The 19,573-nt window shown below is 34.4% G+C and overlaps 2 protein-coding genes across 5 annotated transcripts in view; one reads left to right on the top strand and one right to left on the bottom strand.

Annotated features, from left to right (window-relative positions):
- The window catches only part of LOC134725374 (serine-rich adhesin for platelets-like), a 151,774-nt gene that overhangs the window by 67,964 nt on the left and 64,237 nt on the right, over positions 1 to 19,573 (bottom strand). For 3 of the 4 annotated variants that reach the window (XM_063589143.1, XM_063589151.1, XM_063589169.1), the window contains one exon: positions 10,824 to 11,000. In XM_063589143.1, coding sequence (XP_063445213.1) covers positions 10,824 to 11,000 — 177 coding nt within the window. Of the gene's footprint in view, positions 1 to 10,258; positions 10,377 to 10,823; positions 11,001 to 19,573 lie in introns of those variants that run through there. The other variant, XM_063589160.1, reaches the window with a different exon arrangement.
- Positions 15,696 to 17,682, top strand: LOC134685213 (craniofacial development protein 2-like). The gene has a single exon (XM_063544729.1). The coding sequence runs from the start codon at positions 16,273 to 16,275 to the stop codon at positions 17,680 to 17,682; it is 1,410 nt and encodes a 469-aa protein (XP_063400799.1). The 5' UTR covers positions 15,696 to 16,272.

The raw sequence follows: 19,573 nt of genomic DNA, 5'->3' as shown, positions 1-19,573 counted from the left end.
TTTTTTAAAACTTTGCACTGATATTATTAAGACCTGTTGCTTTTTTCTCATCAAGTGTGATTAATTGATGGAGAACAAATTCACTAGTTATTTGTGGTATGGTAAAAAAGACATTATCTGGTACACGACATGAAATATAATTATCAAGTTTTCCAGAACAACTGGTGCTTGAGTTTGAATTAAGATTAACATTTTCAGTAATATTTGTAAAATAATTATTGAAAGTATCAGCAATGCTTTTAGGGTCTGTAACTGGTTTATTACTACAGTCATTTAAGATTGCATGGTCAAGTGTTTCCATAATTTGCTTCTATTTCCTTTTTCTTGTTCTAATACTTCAGTATAAAAATTTTGTTTTGAATTTTCTATGAGGTATTTAACCTTGTTTCTCAAAAATTTATAGTTATATGTGTCTTTTTTCTTATGATAATAATCACGTTTTTTCATGCCCTCCATAATTTCATCATTTATCCACTGATTTGATAAACATGCTTAACTTGCTTTTTAATGAGAGGAGCATGATGATTTAACACTTCAGTAACAATATTTATAAAACTTTGTAGCGCTTCATCAGGGTCATCAATTTCTAGTATACTGTCAAAGGGACACTTTTTTGCTTTTTCGTTTTAAACCCTCTTTTATGAGAAATACATACTGGATAGTGATCACTGATTGTATATTTTGGAATTGCAATATAATTAATATTTTCTGGTAAATTACAATACACATGGTCAATTAAAGTAGATGAAGTTTTAGTTACTCTGGTAGGTTCTGTAACCATTTGACTCATGTTGAAAATATTTTTGATGTGTGACCACTTAGCATGGTTTTTACTTGACATTATATCAATATTAAAATCTCCCATAACAATAGTTTCCTTTTCTTCAGTGTCAACTTTTAACATCATGGTTTCAAACATAGTAACCCAGTTAGCATAACTGTTAGGTGGTCTTATATACATAACCTAGTAAAATAGGCTTTTGATGAATATTAATAATTTCTATCCACATTGACTCAATTTCTTGCATTTCCAAATCGTCCCTTCTAAGCGTATTTATTTGATTTGAAGTATAAAGTAAAAGCCCACCCCCAGATTTATCAATTCTGTCTTTTCTATGTCAATTGTACCCTAGAATATTGATCTCTTTATTTTTGACACTGTTTGACAAAAAAGTTTCACTCAAACATAAAATATGCGTGTTTGATTTTGATTCCGAAATTAAGTATTGTATTTCTGCAAATTTTGGTAAAACATGGTTTATATTTAAGTGACAAATGTTAAGGTATTTGTGTGGGAATATAAAAGGATTGATCTGGGTATATTTGGAGCATTCTGATTTTTACTCAAGAATAAAAATAGCAATACCACGGTGGGTATGGTTGTCCTGCGAGAGAACGTACTGTGCTGGTGATTCGGTCCTGACGGGTGCTGGTGATCAATGAAAAAATGTAAACAAAGACTAAAATGATGATTTTTGACGTTTTCACTCATAAAAAATTGAAGAAAACAGTTGAGATTTTTCAATTTCGTTTCTTATGGGTTCATATATAAACCATTAAAAAAATGACCCTCTAAACTGTTTCAGTAAGCGTAACACAAAAATGCTCATTTTCAGAAAATCTCGAACTGAAAAAATAAAACAAAAATGCTCATAGAGTCCGCTTTCTATACCGCAATCCACACGACAAAACAATTTGGTGAAAAAACATTGCAATTTATTAAAATTAAGCATTTTCTCAATTTATTCATGTCCTGATACTGTGCTGGTTGGTCCTGTCATTGTGCTGGTGGGTCCTGATACGGTGCTGGTGATTTTGGATAAGAAGTTGGTAATATTTGAAACAAATGTTACAAAATCAATAAAATTAGCCAGATAATTGTTGCCAACAGGATCTATGACTCCCATTTTAGCTCTTGTGCATCCATTTGGCTGTTTAATATGTGTTTTAGAATGATCTGAACTTGTATTACATAATAACATAAAAGGGTAACATCTTTCGTCGAATATCAGATAACAATATATAGTATCTAAAATAAGATAAACATACCACAATACTATATAATTCATTTTATGTGTCAATTTGTTCGAAAAAAGTCGAAAAGAAGAGACTTTTTTAATGTCATGATTATATGTCGCTTTCTAGATCTATGCTTAGCATTTATTTCAGATGACATGGACTCCTCACCCTGATGACCCTGCTGTCTTTCATAACTTTATCCGTATACATATATTAATAGATAAACAAAAGGCTGCATGCAACACGTATTTTTGTATGTAAAATGGTTCGTTGTAACGAAAATATTTGTGGTGAATGGAAACTGTGAGGGTCACAATCTTAAATTGCTTATAAATGTTGCTGGAACCAGTTTCGTGATCTGATCTGAAATTTCTGAAATGTTCAAGGTAGATAGACATTTTGATTTTTTTTAATTGGGTAATGAACCATTGTGTTGATCCCATGCTAAACATAACAAAAATCTCTGTACAAAGGTCTGCGAATTTTCTACAAAAATAGTGATTTTATTTTCACTAAATTCTCTTTTTCTACTAAATACAATAATGAACTATAAATAATAATGCTAAAAATTAAAAATGCAAGAAGTTTCCCCTTGATATATGTACAAAATTATATCTCTATTATTTATTGTCTGTGCTGTTTTGATACTATTGCAGTTTGCACATTTCGGAATTGACAGGCCACATGAGGGGTCATAAACCGTACACGAAAAGATAAAATATTGATATAAGTACTTAATTTGCATCTTTGAACCCCCACCCGGCTTGTTTTTTTAGGAGCATGGGGTGTCTAAAAATGGTCGATTACAGACAGCCGAGTACTCATTTTACTTTCCAGGCGTGTTATTGTTGATTGTTAAAGTCCTGAAAACGGATAGATGGAAACAAAAATGTTTGATATATCTGGCTTTAGATTCAGTTTTTTTTTAATATAAATTAAGGCTACATTTAATATGATAATTCTATGAATTCACAATATAAAAAAATGCAGAAAAAAAAATGAATGAAGTGAAATATTTTAGTAAGGAGTCATTACTACAGAGATGGTGTGTTTGACACACAAAACTTAAAAGCTTAGTGATATTACCAATATTAAAATGAAAGTGTATTTTAGTTGGGTATTTTTTCCATTTACTCATTTTCAATTATAATCAAGGCACATTTTATTTTTATTCATGAAAAATATTTATATCTAGAAAAGAAGGACACATTGTTCACTTCCTTATTTTTTCTTTTACAATACAACTTTTAAATCTTACGGGGAACTATTCCGAGCTTTCACTGTAACCTCGCTCTAACTTATCCCCATCCCTTCCCCCCCCCAAAAAAAAAAAAAAAAACACCAAACAAACAAACTCGCAAGACTATTGTCATTTTTATAGTCAGCACTCAATTGTTCACAAACACATGTGTTTGAAGCTGCTAAAGACATGATTCAAACGCTCAGAAAGTCCTTTGTTCTATATTTTTGCTCTCAATTTTTATGCAAAATCTTTTACATTTTTATTTTTTGGGTAATTGTTGAAGGTCGTACGATGGCGTATGGTTGTTAACACATACTTCCTTTGGTTTCTTACGGAAATTTGTCCATTGACAACAAACATATCACATCATCTACTTTATATAAGTATTGTATAAATTACAACGTATTTTGGTGATCTTGCAAAATGATCGTAATCCCGAAAATCGTAAACATATTTACTTATCTTAAAAGGGGGCAAGAAGGGTTCCATTAACAGGCCAATAAATAAGATTACAGTTAGTTTAAAAAAACATATTTAAAAATAGGTGTATTTTTTCTCTCATAATAACAGTAAACAGATTCACAACAATGTCAATTTCAAGAAAGCAGACAACAGCTAATAAGTCAATAACAGTACAGCATCAATAATCTTGAATATATGCCACTTTTAACTAAAATAAAAAAGCACAGAACCAGGACATAGGAGCACAGAACCAGGACCGTTTTTCTTATCACCAGCACAGCGTCAGGACAATTCCGTTTAACGAATTTGCACGACTTTTGCAATACAATGTTGTTGTAATATACTTTGCATGGTACTTATGACACATTGATCAGAGAAAAATTAAGCAACAAAACAGTCGTTTTATTGCCGTTCTGATACAATGTAAACAAACCCACCAGCACAGAATCAGGACCCACCAGCACCCGTCAGGACCAAATCACCAGCACAGTACGTTCTCTCGCAGGACAACCATACCCACCGTGAATACACATATATACAATGAGAATAACTATAGAATGATATAAAATACAATCGTTTGCTTGACTTGAGCAGATTTTAAAAGTATCTTCTAATTCCAGACGTCTGGACGAAATGAATGTGGATGTTAATAATCTTGATTGGTTGTCTCTAATGGCGCATATCTCCTCCCTGTTATCCTCTCCGAATAAAAATTTTGTTCAAATTGTGAATTTGAATTGTACAATCTAAGAATTGTGTTAACACAAGAAATAATGTTATGGCTTAGAACTTTAGCACCGTCTACGTTGGTATGTACATGGTCCTGAAAAAGTAATTGATTAGGACGATTGCCGTACAAAAAGTCTAACGTGTTATCCAGTATTTTCACTTGATTGTCTTCAACTGTTAGTAACTGCTGGTTGACTTCAGAAATAATTTGTATCTATATGTTTGCTGCAAATCCTCATCTTCAAACGCATTGGCCGTTCTTTATTTAGCGAAAGTCTACACACATATCTTTGTTTAATGACTTGTGATGTACGATCCAAAATAATGATTAATAATTCCATACGAAATTGCAATGAGCAAACTATTTTCTCAATGATTTCGCAATGTGTTATACTTCGCGCGAGATGCAGGATTTCCTTTACTATTCTATTTTTAGGATTATTTGTTTACAAAAGGTAATTTTTTATGGTCAGATCGGTTCTTTTTATGTTGTATTGTAAACGCATTGAATTAAATAAGATCGATCTCGTCCATTAAAGATACATTATTTTTTTTAAAATGCTTCCCGAGAACTTAATCTTATAAATAAGTATCTCATATAACTGTTTCAAATCCCACAATCACGGGAATAACTAAGTTCGGGTACATGCATGTTTTGTTTATCAAATGTGAATCAAACCTGAAAATTCGGTGTAAACAATATTTTTGTAACTCGCAACTCGACTTTCTTAACTCGCAACTCGACTTGTGTAACTCGCAACTCGACTTTCGTAACTCGCAACTCGACTTTTGTAACTCGCAACTCGACTTTCCTAACTCGCAACTCGACTTTCGTAACTCGCAACTCGACTTTCCTAACTCGCAACTCGACTTTCCTAACTCGCAACTCGACTTTCCTAACTCGCAACTCGACTTTCGTAACTCGCAACTCGACTTTCCTAACTCGCAACTCGACTTTCCTAACTCGAACTCGAATTTCTTAACTCGCAATTCGACTTTCATAACTCGCAACTCGACTTTCTTAACTCACAACTCGACTTTCGTAACTCGCAACTTGCAACTCGACGATAAGAAACCCTCGTTTTGTGCATTGTTATGAAATGAACCTGCATTGTTATGAAATGAACCTGCGTTGTTATGAAATGAACCTGCATTAATTTCACGACATGACACAGTAAAATATCCAATAAAGTGACCAATGTCCGGTAAGTAAATCATTTGAGCTCTTTTAAACCTGTATTATGACATTCCAAAATCATTTCTGCCTAGAAAAACACGAAATCTTTCATTGAAACACTTCTTTCTTAACTGAATGTGTAATTTTTTTATCAGGATCTGAACTAATAATAAGAACATCATAATATTCAGTATGCTAAAAATAAGTGTCATGAAAGCGGCAGGGGCGGATCCAGTCATTTTGAAAAGCGGGGTCCTAACCCTGGACAAAAAGGGGAGGGAGTTCCAACTAATGTCCCCATCCAAATGCACTGATCGTCCAAAAAAGGGGATCCATCCCTCGGAACCTCCGCCCCATGGATCCGCCACTGAGCGGGTACGGTATATAGCTCAATACATTTTTTTATAGTTTCATCCATCGATAATATCCGTTTGTTGCTAATTTTATCACAAAATATACCTCATATTTATCGTTCGGCTATTGTCCTGTTGACATATGTAAAATATCTCCAATATTAAAAGTCTCTGGATCATCACTGGGGTAATGCTGATGACCGTAACTGCATTCACGGTCATCCCAAGATGTCGGACGAAAAATTAGGTCAGTTTCTGTATTGTCTGTTAACGTGTTTCTATATCATTTTCTTTACAAATCATACATTGAAACGATGTAAATTTATAAAAGAATCACTCGGAAATCACTTATTACTTCCGAGAAATGTGCATGAAACGGGAAATTCGATTTGAAAAAATAGTTAAGATGACCGTAAATCATAATCAAAATATTTTCAAGATGACCGTAACATAAAACAAGAATGACCGTGATTGGTAAAAAGATGGCCGTAACTTGTAAAGGATGACCGTAATTTGTAAAGACTGACTGTAATTTATATAGGACGACCGTAACTTTTATAGGATGACCATCAATTCTAAGAAATATCCGTATTGTATTCAAAGCTTTTTTGTTGAGTTTGTCGATCTCAATTGGGGCTCGGTTAGCGGATATAAAAATATGTTTCATAAATTTCTTTTTTTAAACTATAATATAATTGGCCGTATTTTGAATTTATGACAATGATAGTTAATTTGCATATTTCTCGTAAACAATGAAATATTTATTGAAAACGACGTTAAAATACCAACACAAATTGACAGCGATACGACGAAAATTTGAAGAAATATGAATTTGACCCTAGTACACGGATGCCTTATCTACACTATCATTTTCTATGTTTAGTGGACTGTGAAAATGGGATAAAACTGTAATTTGGCATTAGAATTAAAAAGATCATACCATAAGTAAATTGTGTACTAAGTTCCAATTTTATTTAACTCTAAGCTGGACAAACGGACAAACAAACAGACGATCGGACGAACGGACGAATGTACGCACATACCAGAAAAACTGGTAATCGAGCCCATGTTGATGGTTTCAGAGGAAACAGATTAAAATCTTAATTTGTCTTGATATATACAGGCGGAGACACTTTTGAAATAAAACAAAAGAATCGAAGCTCTTTGTTTATCGAGAAAGCGATACATATTTACTGTAATGTTTGATATAGTAACAAATTTTAAACAGTTAATAGAAACAAATAAAAAGACAATTTTCTTCTCGATTACGAAGTGTTTTATTTAAAAAACATCATTTGCATAAGTTATCAATGTATCTATTACATAGTAATGCGAAACAATAAGATATCAAGCAGACGACATGGGTATCTATAAATTGGATGTAGAAAATGCATAATCTGATTTATTTAATTTTTTTACAACGGACGGAGAACATATCAATAATTTAGTTAAAAACATTTCGTGTCTGCCCTTCCATTATGTGAATCATGAAAAAAATCCCCAAAATAGGTAACGATTGTATCGGAAAGAGAGTCGAGTGCACCTTTTTATGATCGGGCATGTTTGGTGTATATTTTATCTTACAAAGCAAGAGTATTTGATAAAGCATCTCACTTCAGACTCTATCATTTTTATATATCAAAGCTACAGGTTGATTTTAAAACGTCAAATTTCACCTGACATCCGAACAGACAATATTTTTAAATTGAATCAATGCAGACAAGATCATTAACTGATGCTAATTAGCTAGTAGATACATTTGTCTTTAAAGATATAACTGATATATAACGATCGATCGTAATGGTACTATGTGGATACATTTATCAGTTTTTAAGAGCAAAATTGGCAGAGCGTCATCCCTACAATGGCTTCCATTTCTACGATTGTGAGCATGAACTGGCGCAACGGGGAGACAATTTTGAAGAAGTAGAATCCTGACTGTATGAATAACATTTCTGTTTAATATATACAAATTGACAACGTTCCGCCTTGTGATACGCTATTCGTACAAGACTATTTTAAGGATCTACTTTGCTGGAGCTCACCTTCACTAGTTTAGTCGTATAATATTTTCAAAATATTTCTGTTATTTTATTTGCACGACAAAATGGAAGACGATATAATATCAATGGGTTAACATGCATTGAAACCTTTAAAAATGTGTATTTTTGATATGTCATTAAAAGGAATCCTAGAAATAAAAAAAAATCTTTTGTCGAGCAGTTGGAGGCTGTGCACCGCATTTATTTCATTATACTTGTGAGGTGTCATTTTATCGCGCTTTTGTAGCATGTCATTTTGCAAAGTCATTAAAAAAATTAAACCCTCTACTGTAAAAAAGATACATATGGTAATCTTTGCATTTGAAGCACGACTTATTGTCTTCTACCTATAGGATAATACTCACATATTAATATGTTTATTCCAACACGATTAATCATTTGATACAAAAAAGTAGTTATATAAAAACGGATATTTCTTAGAATTGAGGGTCATCCTTTAAAAGTTACGGTCATCATTTACAAATTACGGTCATCTTAAAGCAATTACGGTCACCCTTGTTATGAATCGCTGATTCTGTTACGGTCATCTCGATTGTGATTTACGGTCATCTGAGCGATTTTTTTTCAAATCGAATTTCCCGTTTCATGCACATTTCTCGGAAGTAATTAGTGATTTCCGAGTGATTCTTTTATAAATTTGCATCGTTTCAATGTATGAATTGTAAAGAAAATGATATAGAAACACTTAAACAGACAATACAGAAACTGACCTAATTTTTCGTCCGACATCTTGGGATGACCGTGAATATAGTTACGGTCATCAGCTTTACCCCAGTGGATCATAGTGAGTGCCATATTACCTATTATTTTTTTTCTTAACGGGCTTTGTGTCTTTCCCAAGTCAGGAGCCTGTAATTCAGTGATTGTCGTTTGTTTATGTGTTACATATTTGTTTTTCGTTCATTTTTTTACATACATAAGGCCGTTAGTTTTTCCTTTGAATTGTTTTACTTTGTCTTATCGGGGCTTTTTAATTAATGCTGACTTAGCGGTAGTGGCTTTGCTCATTGTTGAAGGCCGTACGGTGATCTATAAATTTTAATTTCTGTGTCATTTTAGTCTCTTGTGGACAGCTGTCTAATTGGCAATCATACTTCATATTCCTTTTTTATTATAGATGCAATGCTGCAATTTCACAAAACATATCATATTTTCCACCTTGTCGCACATACATATGGATAAAATCATTACAGCTTATTTCCTAATGCATGTAGAGCAAAACTTCGGTTAGCTTGCTTGCTTTGTTTGTATATTGTACAAAATATAAAATATACAAGTTAAACTATGCCTATATATATATATATATTGTTTAAAGATGTCAAACTTATTTTCAAAGCTTGTATAAACAACTATACAAACAAAGCAAGCAGGCCAACCAAAGTTTTACTTTGCAGGTATAAGAAAACAGCTGAAATGATTTTATTGAGTTTGGCAGATGTCCGAGCACGTTAAAAACGAACAAACTGAAACTACAGTTGCTGACTTCACTACCTTCAAAACAAAGGGAACAGCTTGGAAGTCCCATATACTGAAATGTGACAAAAAAAAATACTTATAAATTTTGTTAACACTGCCATGTATGTAAATATTTCTTTGCCTTTTATTTTAAATTACGAACACAAAATTCAAGGATCCCACATTTGCCTTTAATTATCTATACGAACATTGCTGTAATCGTGAATATCAGCACCGGCTGTTATCGACGGCTTACTTTACACTGGTAAGTTTGTCTTATGGGTAATTGTGTTTTTTTCGCTGTTCTTACGTTGCTGTCTGGTGGACAAATACATGAAATCTCTGTGCTATCAGCAAAGATGTTAATGGCTATATATCGGGTAATTCAACCCTTTTTTCTTCTCATAGAAACAACTCTTCGTTAATCTGAGCATGGAAGTAATACTTTATATCACGAACTATAAATGAGGATACACAAAATGAAAAACTAAGCGAAATTGTGAATCCCGCATTGCACGAAAAAATGTGTTGTATTTTAGTAAATAACACGTGTTCTTGATTGAATGTAAACAGTGACGTAGAAGTCCATCATACATTGTGATTCATTTAGGAGATTGGTCAAAAACCTAGGTAAAAAATAAATTTCGTCACATGTAAATAAACAATTACATGTGCGAGAACATAAGTATGCTAATTTATGCATTTCCATATAAGGTAGTGGTTAAAAGAATAACAATCAAATGTATTAATCGTGTCCAAATCCTTATTGTGTCCACCTTATTACTGTGACCACACTCATTCACTTGCCCTATTGTTCCGCGATTGTGTGGGCATCTTCTAGTTATCAACAAAAATAGTAGTCAGCATGGGTTTTACTGAAAAGAAGAACACACATGTTTGTGTCATTATGCATTTGCCTGTTAGTGTCTAACATAGATGAGATCCACGTAGCACATTAAGCTGATCCTAGGTATATCATTTCATTTTAGACTGCAACTAGTTGTATTTATTTCCTAAATATAGTAACATAGCTATATTTTGTAAAATGTCAATTTCATCATGGAACACGTTCTCCACAATCAGGGGATCATTAAGGGATGAAAATCATTTTGAAAACTGTGTAACTATCTAAAAAGTTATTAATGTATTTGTTTAAGTTGCATTATAAAAACAATATAAGGTCAATATCATAAAAATATAAACTTTTTTGTACTCGCTGCAAAACTAGGGAAGGGCTCGGTAGAACCTCAGCCTCATACAAAAAAAATTATATTTTCTTTCATTGACCTAATATTGTATATTTAACCACGCTAACAACTAACCTGGACATAAAACATTATTGCACGTCTGCGTTCCTAAACTATGTCCTAAAGTACAATTATCTCCAAATCCTGCTTGTGATGGACTACTACAAGTACGTGTTCTTGTTTGAAGTCCGGCTCCACAAGTGAATGTACATGCAGACCATGATTCCCAGTCAGACCATTTGCCATCACGATCTGAAATTACACAAGGGAATGATGCAAAAATTCTTACCTCCATTAATAATGCGATTACGCTGAATGATGTATTTGAAGTCATTGATACATACACAAGTACATATCCTATTCATGTTTGATTGTCATACAACAACTGCAAATCAGATTTTACCAAATGGATTTAAAACTATATTTTAAATCTCTTGGCCGCAGTGGTCTAGGGCCTGTTTATCGAAACTGTCCTAAGATCGGTCCTAAGAATTTCTAAGGACAGAAGTTAGGATAAAGTTAGGACCGACTTACGACACGTCTCAGCATGCACATCGAAGCTATCTTAGGAATATCTTAGCTATAGGACGTCCTAACTTATGTCCTAAGTATTGGCGGAAAAGAAAATACGAACTGAATATGAAAAAAAATAAGTTATGATATATTTTATCAATAATTTTATTTCAAATATGGTTAATTAGAAACTAATAACTAATAGGTAGTTCTAAATTAAAAGTAGTAAATATATTTTGTAAAATAATTGTAGATTTAAACTGTATGAAACAAAACATGAGACAATAATAAAAATTGAACAAAATAACTGTTAAACAAGATATATAATGCGTAAAATTCATAACAAGTTTTTGAGTGAGTTGAATTCGAAGTGTCACATTTTCATTCTTTAACAGTTCAAATCCAAATCTCGTGCACTATTCATATCAATACGGAGAATTTAAACTAGTTTTACTACTGCTTAAAAAATAATACGCGTGAAAATGAACAAAGCACGGAATTCGAATGCATCCTAAAGTTAAGACCATTCTTAGATTATCTTAAGACACCTAAATTGGTATCCTAAAGTTAGGACAATTCCTAGGATTTTCCTAAGTTGCGAAATGTTTGATAAACCCATTTAGGACTAAGATGTGTCCTAAGTTGGTCTTAGGACACGTCCTAATCCTAAGAGAGCTTCGATAAACAGGCCCCTGGTTTATAGTTGTCTTTGTGTTATCTTGAAATATTTGAAGTATTTACCTGCAGCATACGTCATCCAACTCACAGTGACGTACTTCCTTTTTTCAACAACATTGAAAAGAAGACGTGGTTGAAAGGCTAAGAAATATTTCATTTTATACTGCAACTAGTTGTTTATATTTCCTAAATATAGTAACACAGCTATATTTTGTGCAATGTCAATTTCATTATGGAATACTTTTTCCACAGTCAGGGGTTCATTCAGGGAGAAAACTAAGTTTAATTAGCTATCAGTTTATTAACTTAAGTTGCAGTATAAAAACAATATTAGGTCAATGTCATAAAAATATATAATTTTTTTAATTACTTGGCATAAAACTGGGAAAGGGCTCAGTAGGACCTCGTCCTTCCCCAGTTTCTCAGCCTCATACAAAAAGTTTATATTTTTCTGACATTGACCTAATATTGTATGTTAATCTGTTTCCACCTATGTTTAATTTGTTAAAGAAATAACTTAACATAGTGAAATAAATAAGAAAAGGACTTTAAATTTGTAAAATTTACTTTATTGCATCGTTATTTGTAAAATTTAAGCGAACTATTAGAAATGTAACATAATACGGCATTTTTCCTTTGGAGTCTTTACGTGATAATCTGCTTAATAGTTCAGTTTTTGAAAAACCATGGTTTAATATAAAGATTGATATGTTATTCCATTAAAAATAATCATGACGTACTTTGTTCTTGCAACTCCATGTAGATAGGCGGAGCTTGGTTTAATGTGAGATTTTTTTTTATGTTAAACCATTATTTAAACTCCGCCTCTTTGTTACGTCTCCATGTGATTGACAGTTTAGTGAATACACGAGGACAAGGATTTCGTTTGTTTTACAAATAGGATTTCTACTTTCTGGGAATTCTGTCACTGATTTCATAAATTTCAACGAAATTTTTAGACACACCTCTCACGGCTCGGCCAGTGTTTCATGAATACATTTTTTTCGGGAATATCTTCTTTTTTTAAAAACTCAGGGCCGGAATATTTTGTTCTAAACAGGACCCAAACAATTCAAATGGTATGTGCTTTAGAGGAACCCGCGTCGCTCAATTCAGAAAATAACTTTTTGTCATATCTGATGTGCCGCATTCCTGAGCGTATTCCCATCTGGAACGGTTTTCCCGTGCGCGCGCTAAGCAGCAGGCTAGAACGACACTCCCACTTGTTTTTATTGGATAAAAAATCACCAGGCCATTTTTGAATGATGTTACAAAACATATACACCACGCCTTACTCATTAACATATTTAAACGAACTCATCCTGCCGATTCGTCGTTTAAATATGTTAACTCGTAAATAGCGTGGTATATATAATACTTATATCTTAGCCATGAGACGTGCGTAATTATTTCGCACTACGGCCACAGTTCCGTAGAATTGTCTTGTGAATCAAGACAGATTTTTTATACAATTGATTTATTATTACAGAGAAAACTTTGTCGTTCGCAATTCTATTGCGCACAAGCGATATTTTGTTTCCCGATTTTGTATAGTTTTTGGCGAATGCATGAACCTCAAATCGATTAAATATGTTCATAGTCTTAAAGTCATATGAAACGAGTGAGTGGTGAAAAATAATGTTTGTCCAATTCTTGAACCAATGCATGTATACATCATAAACTTAGTCCTATGTGCACGATTTTATCATTATTTTCGCAAATATATCATATAATCGCCAATTTTTTTCTCTCTCTGTTTGTTATGATTTAACAAATATGGCTGCTCATTAAATGCCGTGATTTGAAGCCGAGTTTTACCGATTGTCACCTTATAGTAAACAAATAACAAAAATCATGGGTATTGAGCACGTGTTTAACATGTATAATCAGATATTTGTTTATTTCAATGACAGATCCATGCGTATTGTAGTCACCAGATTTTTACGAGGAGGGTTACGCTCGGGTCACTATGCATACGGAAAATATGTCGGCGAATTGCTCGCTGGCAGCAAGCAATTAAAAATAAGTACACTTCTTCTAAATGTGGACAAATTAAAGAATTTTCCTCAGAAAAAAAGTATATGTACATAAGTTGTTTAATGAAAACTATCCATTTAGTTATAAAAAACAGATGCATATTTTTTTCAATTTGAGGTTTCTTATGACTTTAAGTTATTTTGAATTGCCAGTAACATCAAGTGGGATATTTTAAGCTTGTGTGCATTGTAGAAACGTAAACTTTTAGATGGTTGTCTGTTTGTTTGCAAGTCTGATTGTTGTGATTACACGTTCATTTATGAATATGGTAATCGTCTGTCACTGTTGTCAGGTTTTAATTACATGTTTCATCAATGATTACTTGTATGATAAGATATTATTTTATTCATAAATGATTATGTGATTCATATGTAATTACTTGATTCATATGTGATTACGTGATTCATATGTGATTAATTGATTCATAAAAGATTACGCGAGTCACAAGTGATTTCGCGAGTCATAAGTGATGACGTGATTCATTAGTGATGACGTGATCAAAAGTGATAACGTGATCCGTAAATGAATATGTGATTCTTAAGTGAGTATGTGATTCATAAGCGATTCTGCGATGCATACGTGATTATTTGATTCATATGTGATTACATGATTCATAAGTGATGACGTGATTTATAATTGATGACGTGATCCTAACGTGATCCGTAAGTGACTATGTGATTCATAAGAGAGTATGTGATTCATAAGCGATTCTGAGATTCATTCGTGATTATTTGATTCATATGTGATTACATGATTCATTAGTGATTACGTGATTCATAGGTGATAACTTGATTCATAGGTGATGAATTGATTTATATGTGGTTACTTAATTCATAAATGTAATTATTTGTCTTGGTCATTACAATTTATGTCAATTATTTGTATTGTACAATGTTTTAGTTTAAACTTTGCACACACCAACATCAAGTATTTGATTATATAGATTTAATATATTTGTTAATGCAATTTATCACAAGTATAGTTTACAAATTTTGCATGTGGTATAACAATTACTCCGTAAAATTTATTTTTTCCAGCGTACAGGTTTTCCAAATGTTTCGAAGATCTAGTAGAAAGAGAGCTACCCCTCCTCAGAAATACAATAAAGCAGTGTCAGCAGCAACAAAGATGGCAGCACCTAGATAATCTGTTGATAGCCTTCATAATTTGTCAGAATCCATTGTTAATGGTGACGATAGGAATAGTTTATTCTTGATAAACATGCCTGTTAGTGGTATTTTCATTGGAGTTGACACAACACAAATGTCAGGGACCCACAACAACGGCTCCTCCGGTATTCAGTACTCCTACTTCTGACACTACAGGTAATACTCAGTTGATAACCCATCAAAACTTTATTTTACAATCTACCAAAGAAAAGTGATGAATTGGGCATGCATACATCAATTGCCAATAAAGAGAAAATAGCTTATGGGGAATTTATTGATTTGGCATGTTTATTGCAAAATACAAATATTCAAAACAATTCCATTAAACAAACCATATGCTTTTTGCAAGGTGAATTGGTGTTGCAACAAAAACAACAGCAGCAAAAAATTACAAATATTGATCAGTGGACTGATGCTTTTCTAGTTTTTATAAGTGTATATTGTCTAGCTCATCCTGAAAAGTTTCAATACACTAACAACATCAGAATAGCGGCTAAATTATGTGGTTCATACAGTATAGTCTGTTATATGTTGTATGATGCGTCTAGTGTGCTGTGTTTTGTGTCTGTGTGCTTGTCACCTCTCGCTTTCAGCGCCGCTGGCTAACAGAAATGTGAAAAGGTGAGCAGTTTGTCAGTCTCACCCTGCCAGTACATAGCCTCTCCACATCAAGTCCTATGTAGTACCTCCGCGTGGGAACAGATGGATACTGAGCACCGAAAGGCCTCAGGCATAACTACAAGGGCGACGGGAAGATGGGTCTCGTGAGCCTAGGAAGGCAGCCTGCCTAGGAGAAGGAAAACTCTGATTTCAAATCCCGGTTGGTGGTAACCGTTAGTCCTTTCAAGACAACCACTCCAGCTATTGGACAAATAGTGGGGAGATCACTGCCCCGGCGGAAGATTGCTGCCAAGCGACAACGGCAAAGGGCGTATGAGGGCAAACAATGCCACACCGGCCAGTGACCCGTATGGGGAAGGCTACATTCCAGATGCCTTTACAAAACCACCTGGAACCTTTAGGTAGGCTAATCCCCCGCTTAGAGGTTAAAACGGATTACAGAAACACGAAACGAAAATTTACAAACCTTGGATGAAAGAGAAAGAAGACCTTTACATAGAAGGAGAATGACGTTGGATGGCCAAAACCAAAAGGAAGCTACACAACTGAGACTTCTGAACTCTAAATCCGCAACAAAGATAGGAACATGGAATGTGAGATCTATGTACATTCCAGGAAAAGCGCAAACCATCGCCAATGAAATGAAAGCATATGAAATAGGCATACTAGGAATAGCGGAAGCAAGATGGAATGTTGCAGGACAATCAAAACTAACATCAGGAGAAATGATTATATACTCTGGACATATGGAGGAGAACGCTCAACATTCTGAAGGAGTTGCCATTATGCTGTCAAAAGAAGCTCAGAAAACATTAATTGGATGGGAGCCAATAAGTGCAAGAATCATCATGGCAAAATTCAAGACCACAAATAAAAGGATATCATTAAACATCATCCAATGCTATGCCCCTACATATGGTGCAGAGGACAATATCAAGGAAGAATTCTATCAATTGCTGGAAGAAACCACCAGGAAATGTAGCTCCAAAGACATCACAATCTTAATGGGAGACCTAAATGCTAAGGTAGGAAGCGACAACACCGGTTATGAACAAGTGATGGGAAGACATGGGCTAGGAGAAATGAACGAGAATGGAGAGCTCTTTGCCAACCACTGTGCAAATCACAATCTGGTCATCGGTGGAACAGTTTTCCCACACAAAAAATGTCATCTAGCAACATGGGTATCTCCAGACATGAACACTGAAAACCAAATAGATCATGTCTGCATCTCCAAGACGTTTAGGAGAAGTTTACAAGATGTCCGAGTTAAAAGAGGAGCTGACGCTGCCACTGACCACCACCTTATTGTAGCTAATGTCAAATTGAAGCTGAAGAAACATCAAAATATTGAATCAACAGGAAAACGATTTAACGTATCAATGTTGGAAAACAAAACAAAGAAATCAGAATTCCAGATAGAGCTAAAAAATCGCTTCTCAATATTTCAGAATGCAGCAGAGGAAATAATTTCAATAGAAGATCACTGGCAAGAGATTAAAAATGCTTTCACGACAGCTTGCGAAACATCAGTAGGTTTAAAAAATAGGAAACATCAGGAATGGATAACGCCAGAAACACTTGTAAAAGTAGAAAAATGGAAAAATATAAAAAATATCCTGAACAACAGCAAAACAAGATCAGCAAAACAATCAGCCTCAAGAGAGTATACTATAGCTAACAAGGATGTCAGGAACAGTGCAAGGAGAGATAAGAGGGCATTTGTAGACAAACTGACAGCAGAAGCAGAAGAAGCAGCCAGAGCAAACAACATCAAAGCTCTGTATGACAACATTAAACTGCTAACAGGGAAATACCAGAAAGGAAGTAGACCAGTCAAAAGCAAAGAAGGGAAAACACTCAACACACATGAAGAGCAAATGAAAAGATGGTTGAGCATTTCAAGGATGTGCTAAACCAGGACCCACCTGTAAGAAAAGCTGACATCCCACCCTCGGAAGAGCTTTTGGCAGTAGACTGTAAAAGACCATCAACAGGAGAAATAAAGAAAGCCATAAAAATGCTAAAGAACAACAAAGCTCCAGGTCCTGACAACATACCTGCAGAAGCACTGAAAGCAGACATTGAAACATCAACTCAAATGCTATATGAGCTATTTGGAAAAATCTGGGAAGAAGAAGAGGTCCCGCTAGAATGGAAAGAAGGACACATGGTAAAGCTTCCAAAGAAGGGCAATTTAAGCATTTGTGACAACTATAGAGGAATAATGCTACTATCAGTTCCAGGGAAAGTTTTAAATAGAGTTATGTTAGACCGACTCAAAAATGCAATAGATGAAAAGCTTCGTGACAACCAAGCTGGATTTAGACAAAACCGATCATGTGCAGACCAAATAGCAACCTTACGTATCATCCTCGAACAATCACAAGAGTTCAATTCATCACTCTATTCTGTTTTTGTCGACTTTGCCAAAGCCTTTGACAGCTTAGATAGAGATGTGTTGTGGCAGTTGATGAGACACTATGGCATTCCTGAAAAATTTATTACCATCATCAGAAACACCTATACAGGAATGCAGAGTAAGGTTATACATGAAGGTCAATTAACAGAGGCCTTTAATATAACAACTGGGGTAAGACAATGCTGTCTCCTTTCACCTATGCTATTCCTCCTGGCAGTTGATTGGATCATGAAGCAAGCCACAGATGGCAGACGAAATGGCATCCAATGGACCATGTTCACTCAGCTGGATGACCTAGACTTTGCCGATGACATTGCATTGCTATCCCACAACCACCAACAAATGCAGGACAAACTAGAGCAGGTTGAAAAGAGAGCAGCAGAAACGGGCCTTTCCATCAATCAAAACAAGACCAAAGTGTTAAAGTCAAACACAAAGTCCCAAGCCAGTCTGATGGTTAACACCCAAGCATTAGAAGAAGTGGAATCCTTTACATACCTTGGAAGCGTAGTGGATAATCTTGGCGGCTCAGATAAAGATGTAAAGATCAGAATTGGCAAAGCCAGAACTGCATTTAACATGATGGGGTCAATCTGGAAAGCACGAAATATCACACTTAAGACCAAAATATGCTTGTTCAATTCAAACGTAAAAACCATTCTCTTATATCGAGCTGAGACTTGGAAAACAACAAAAAACCTGCTTCATAAACTTCAAGTCTTCATTAACAACTGCCTCAGGCGCATCCTTAACATCAGATGGCCTAAGAAGATATCAAACAAAGATCTTTGGGAAAAGACCAACCAATCCCCAGTTGATGAAGAGTTAAAAAAGAGAAAATGGCGATGGATAGGACACACACTGAGGAAGCCAAAAACTAACATTACAAGGCAAGCCTTACAGTGGAACCCACAAGGAAAGCGTAGCAGGGGCAGACCAAGATACACCTGGAGAAGGAATGTTGCAGCCGAGATGGAGAAAGAAGGGTACAAGTGGCATGATCTGGAGAGGCTAGCAAAGAACAGAACAAGGTGGAGAAATATCGTTAGTGGCCTATGCTCCACCAAGGGGCAACAGGATTAAGTTAAGTTTATACAGTATAGGGTGGAAACAATATAATGAACAGTTCAGATTGAACTAACTGTACTAATTTTTGGGGGGTTTAAAAATATTTACTGATCAAATGTTGGTCAGGATTCCTGACAGCAAAATTGAAAAAAATAAATCTCACTTAGAAAACTTACTTACTGTGAAAAAGGTTCGAGTAAATATGTTAGAGTCGTCTATTGGTTTAGTGACTTTCTATGCCAGGGCTATCCCATCCGCAAAAGCATTTATAAGAAGATTTTATGATTTAATTGCGTCTGTTATGGAAAAGAAACCAT

This window comes from Mytilus trossulus, chromosome 1, assembly GCF_036588685.1.
Source record: "Mytilus trossulus isolate FHL-02 chromosome 1, PNRI_Mtr1.1.1.hap1, whole genome shotgun sequence".
Taxonomy (NCBI): Eukaryota; Metazoa; Mollusca; class Bivalvia; order Mytilida; family Mytilidae; genus Mytilus; species Mytilus trossulus.
The sequence above is the reverse complement of the archived record's forward strand: the minus strand, read 5'-3'. Positions and strand labels throughout refer to the sequence as shown.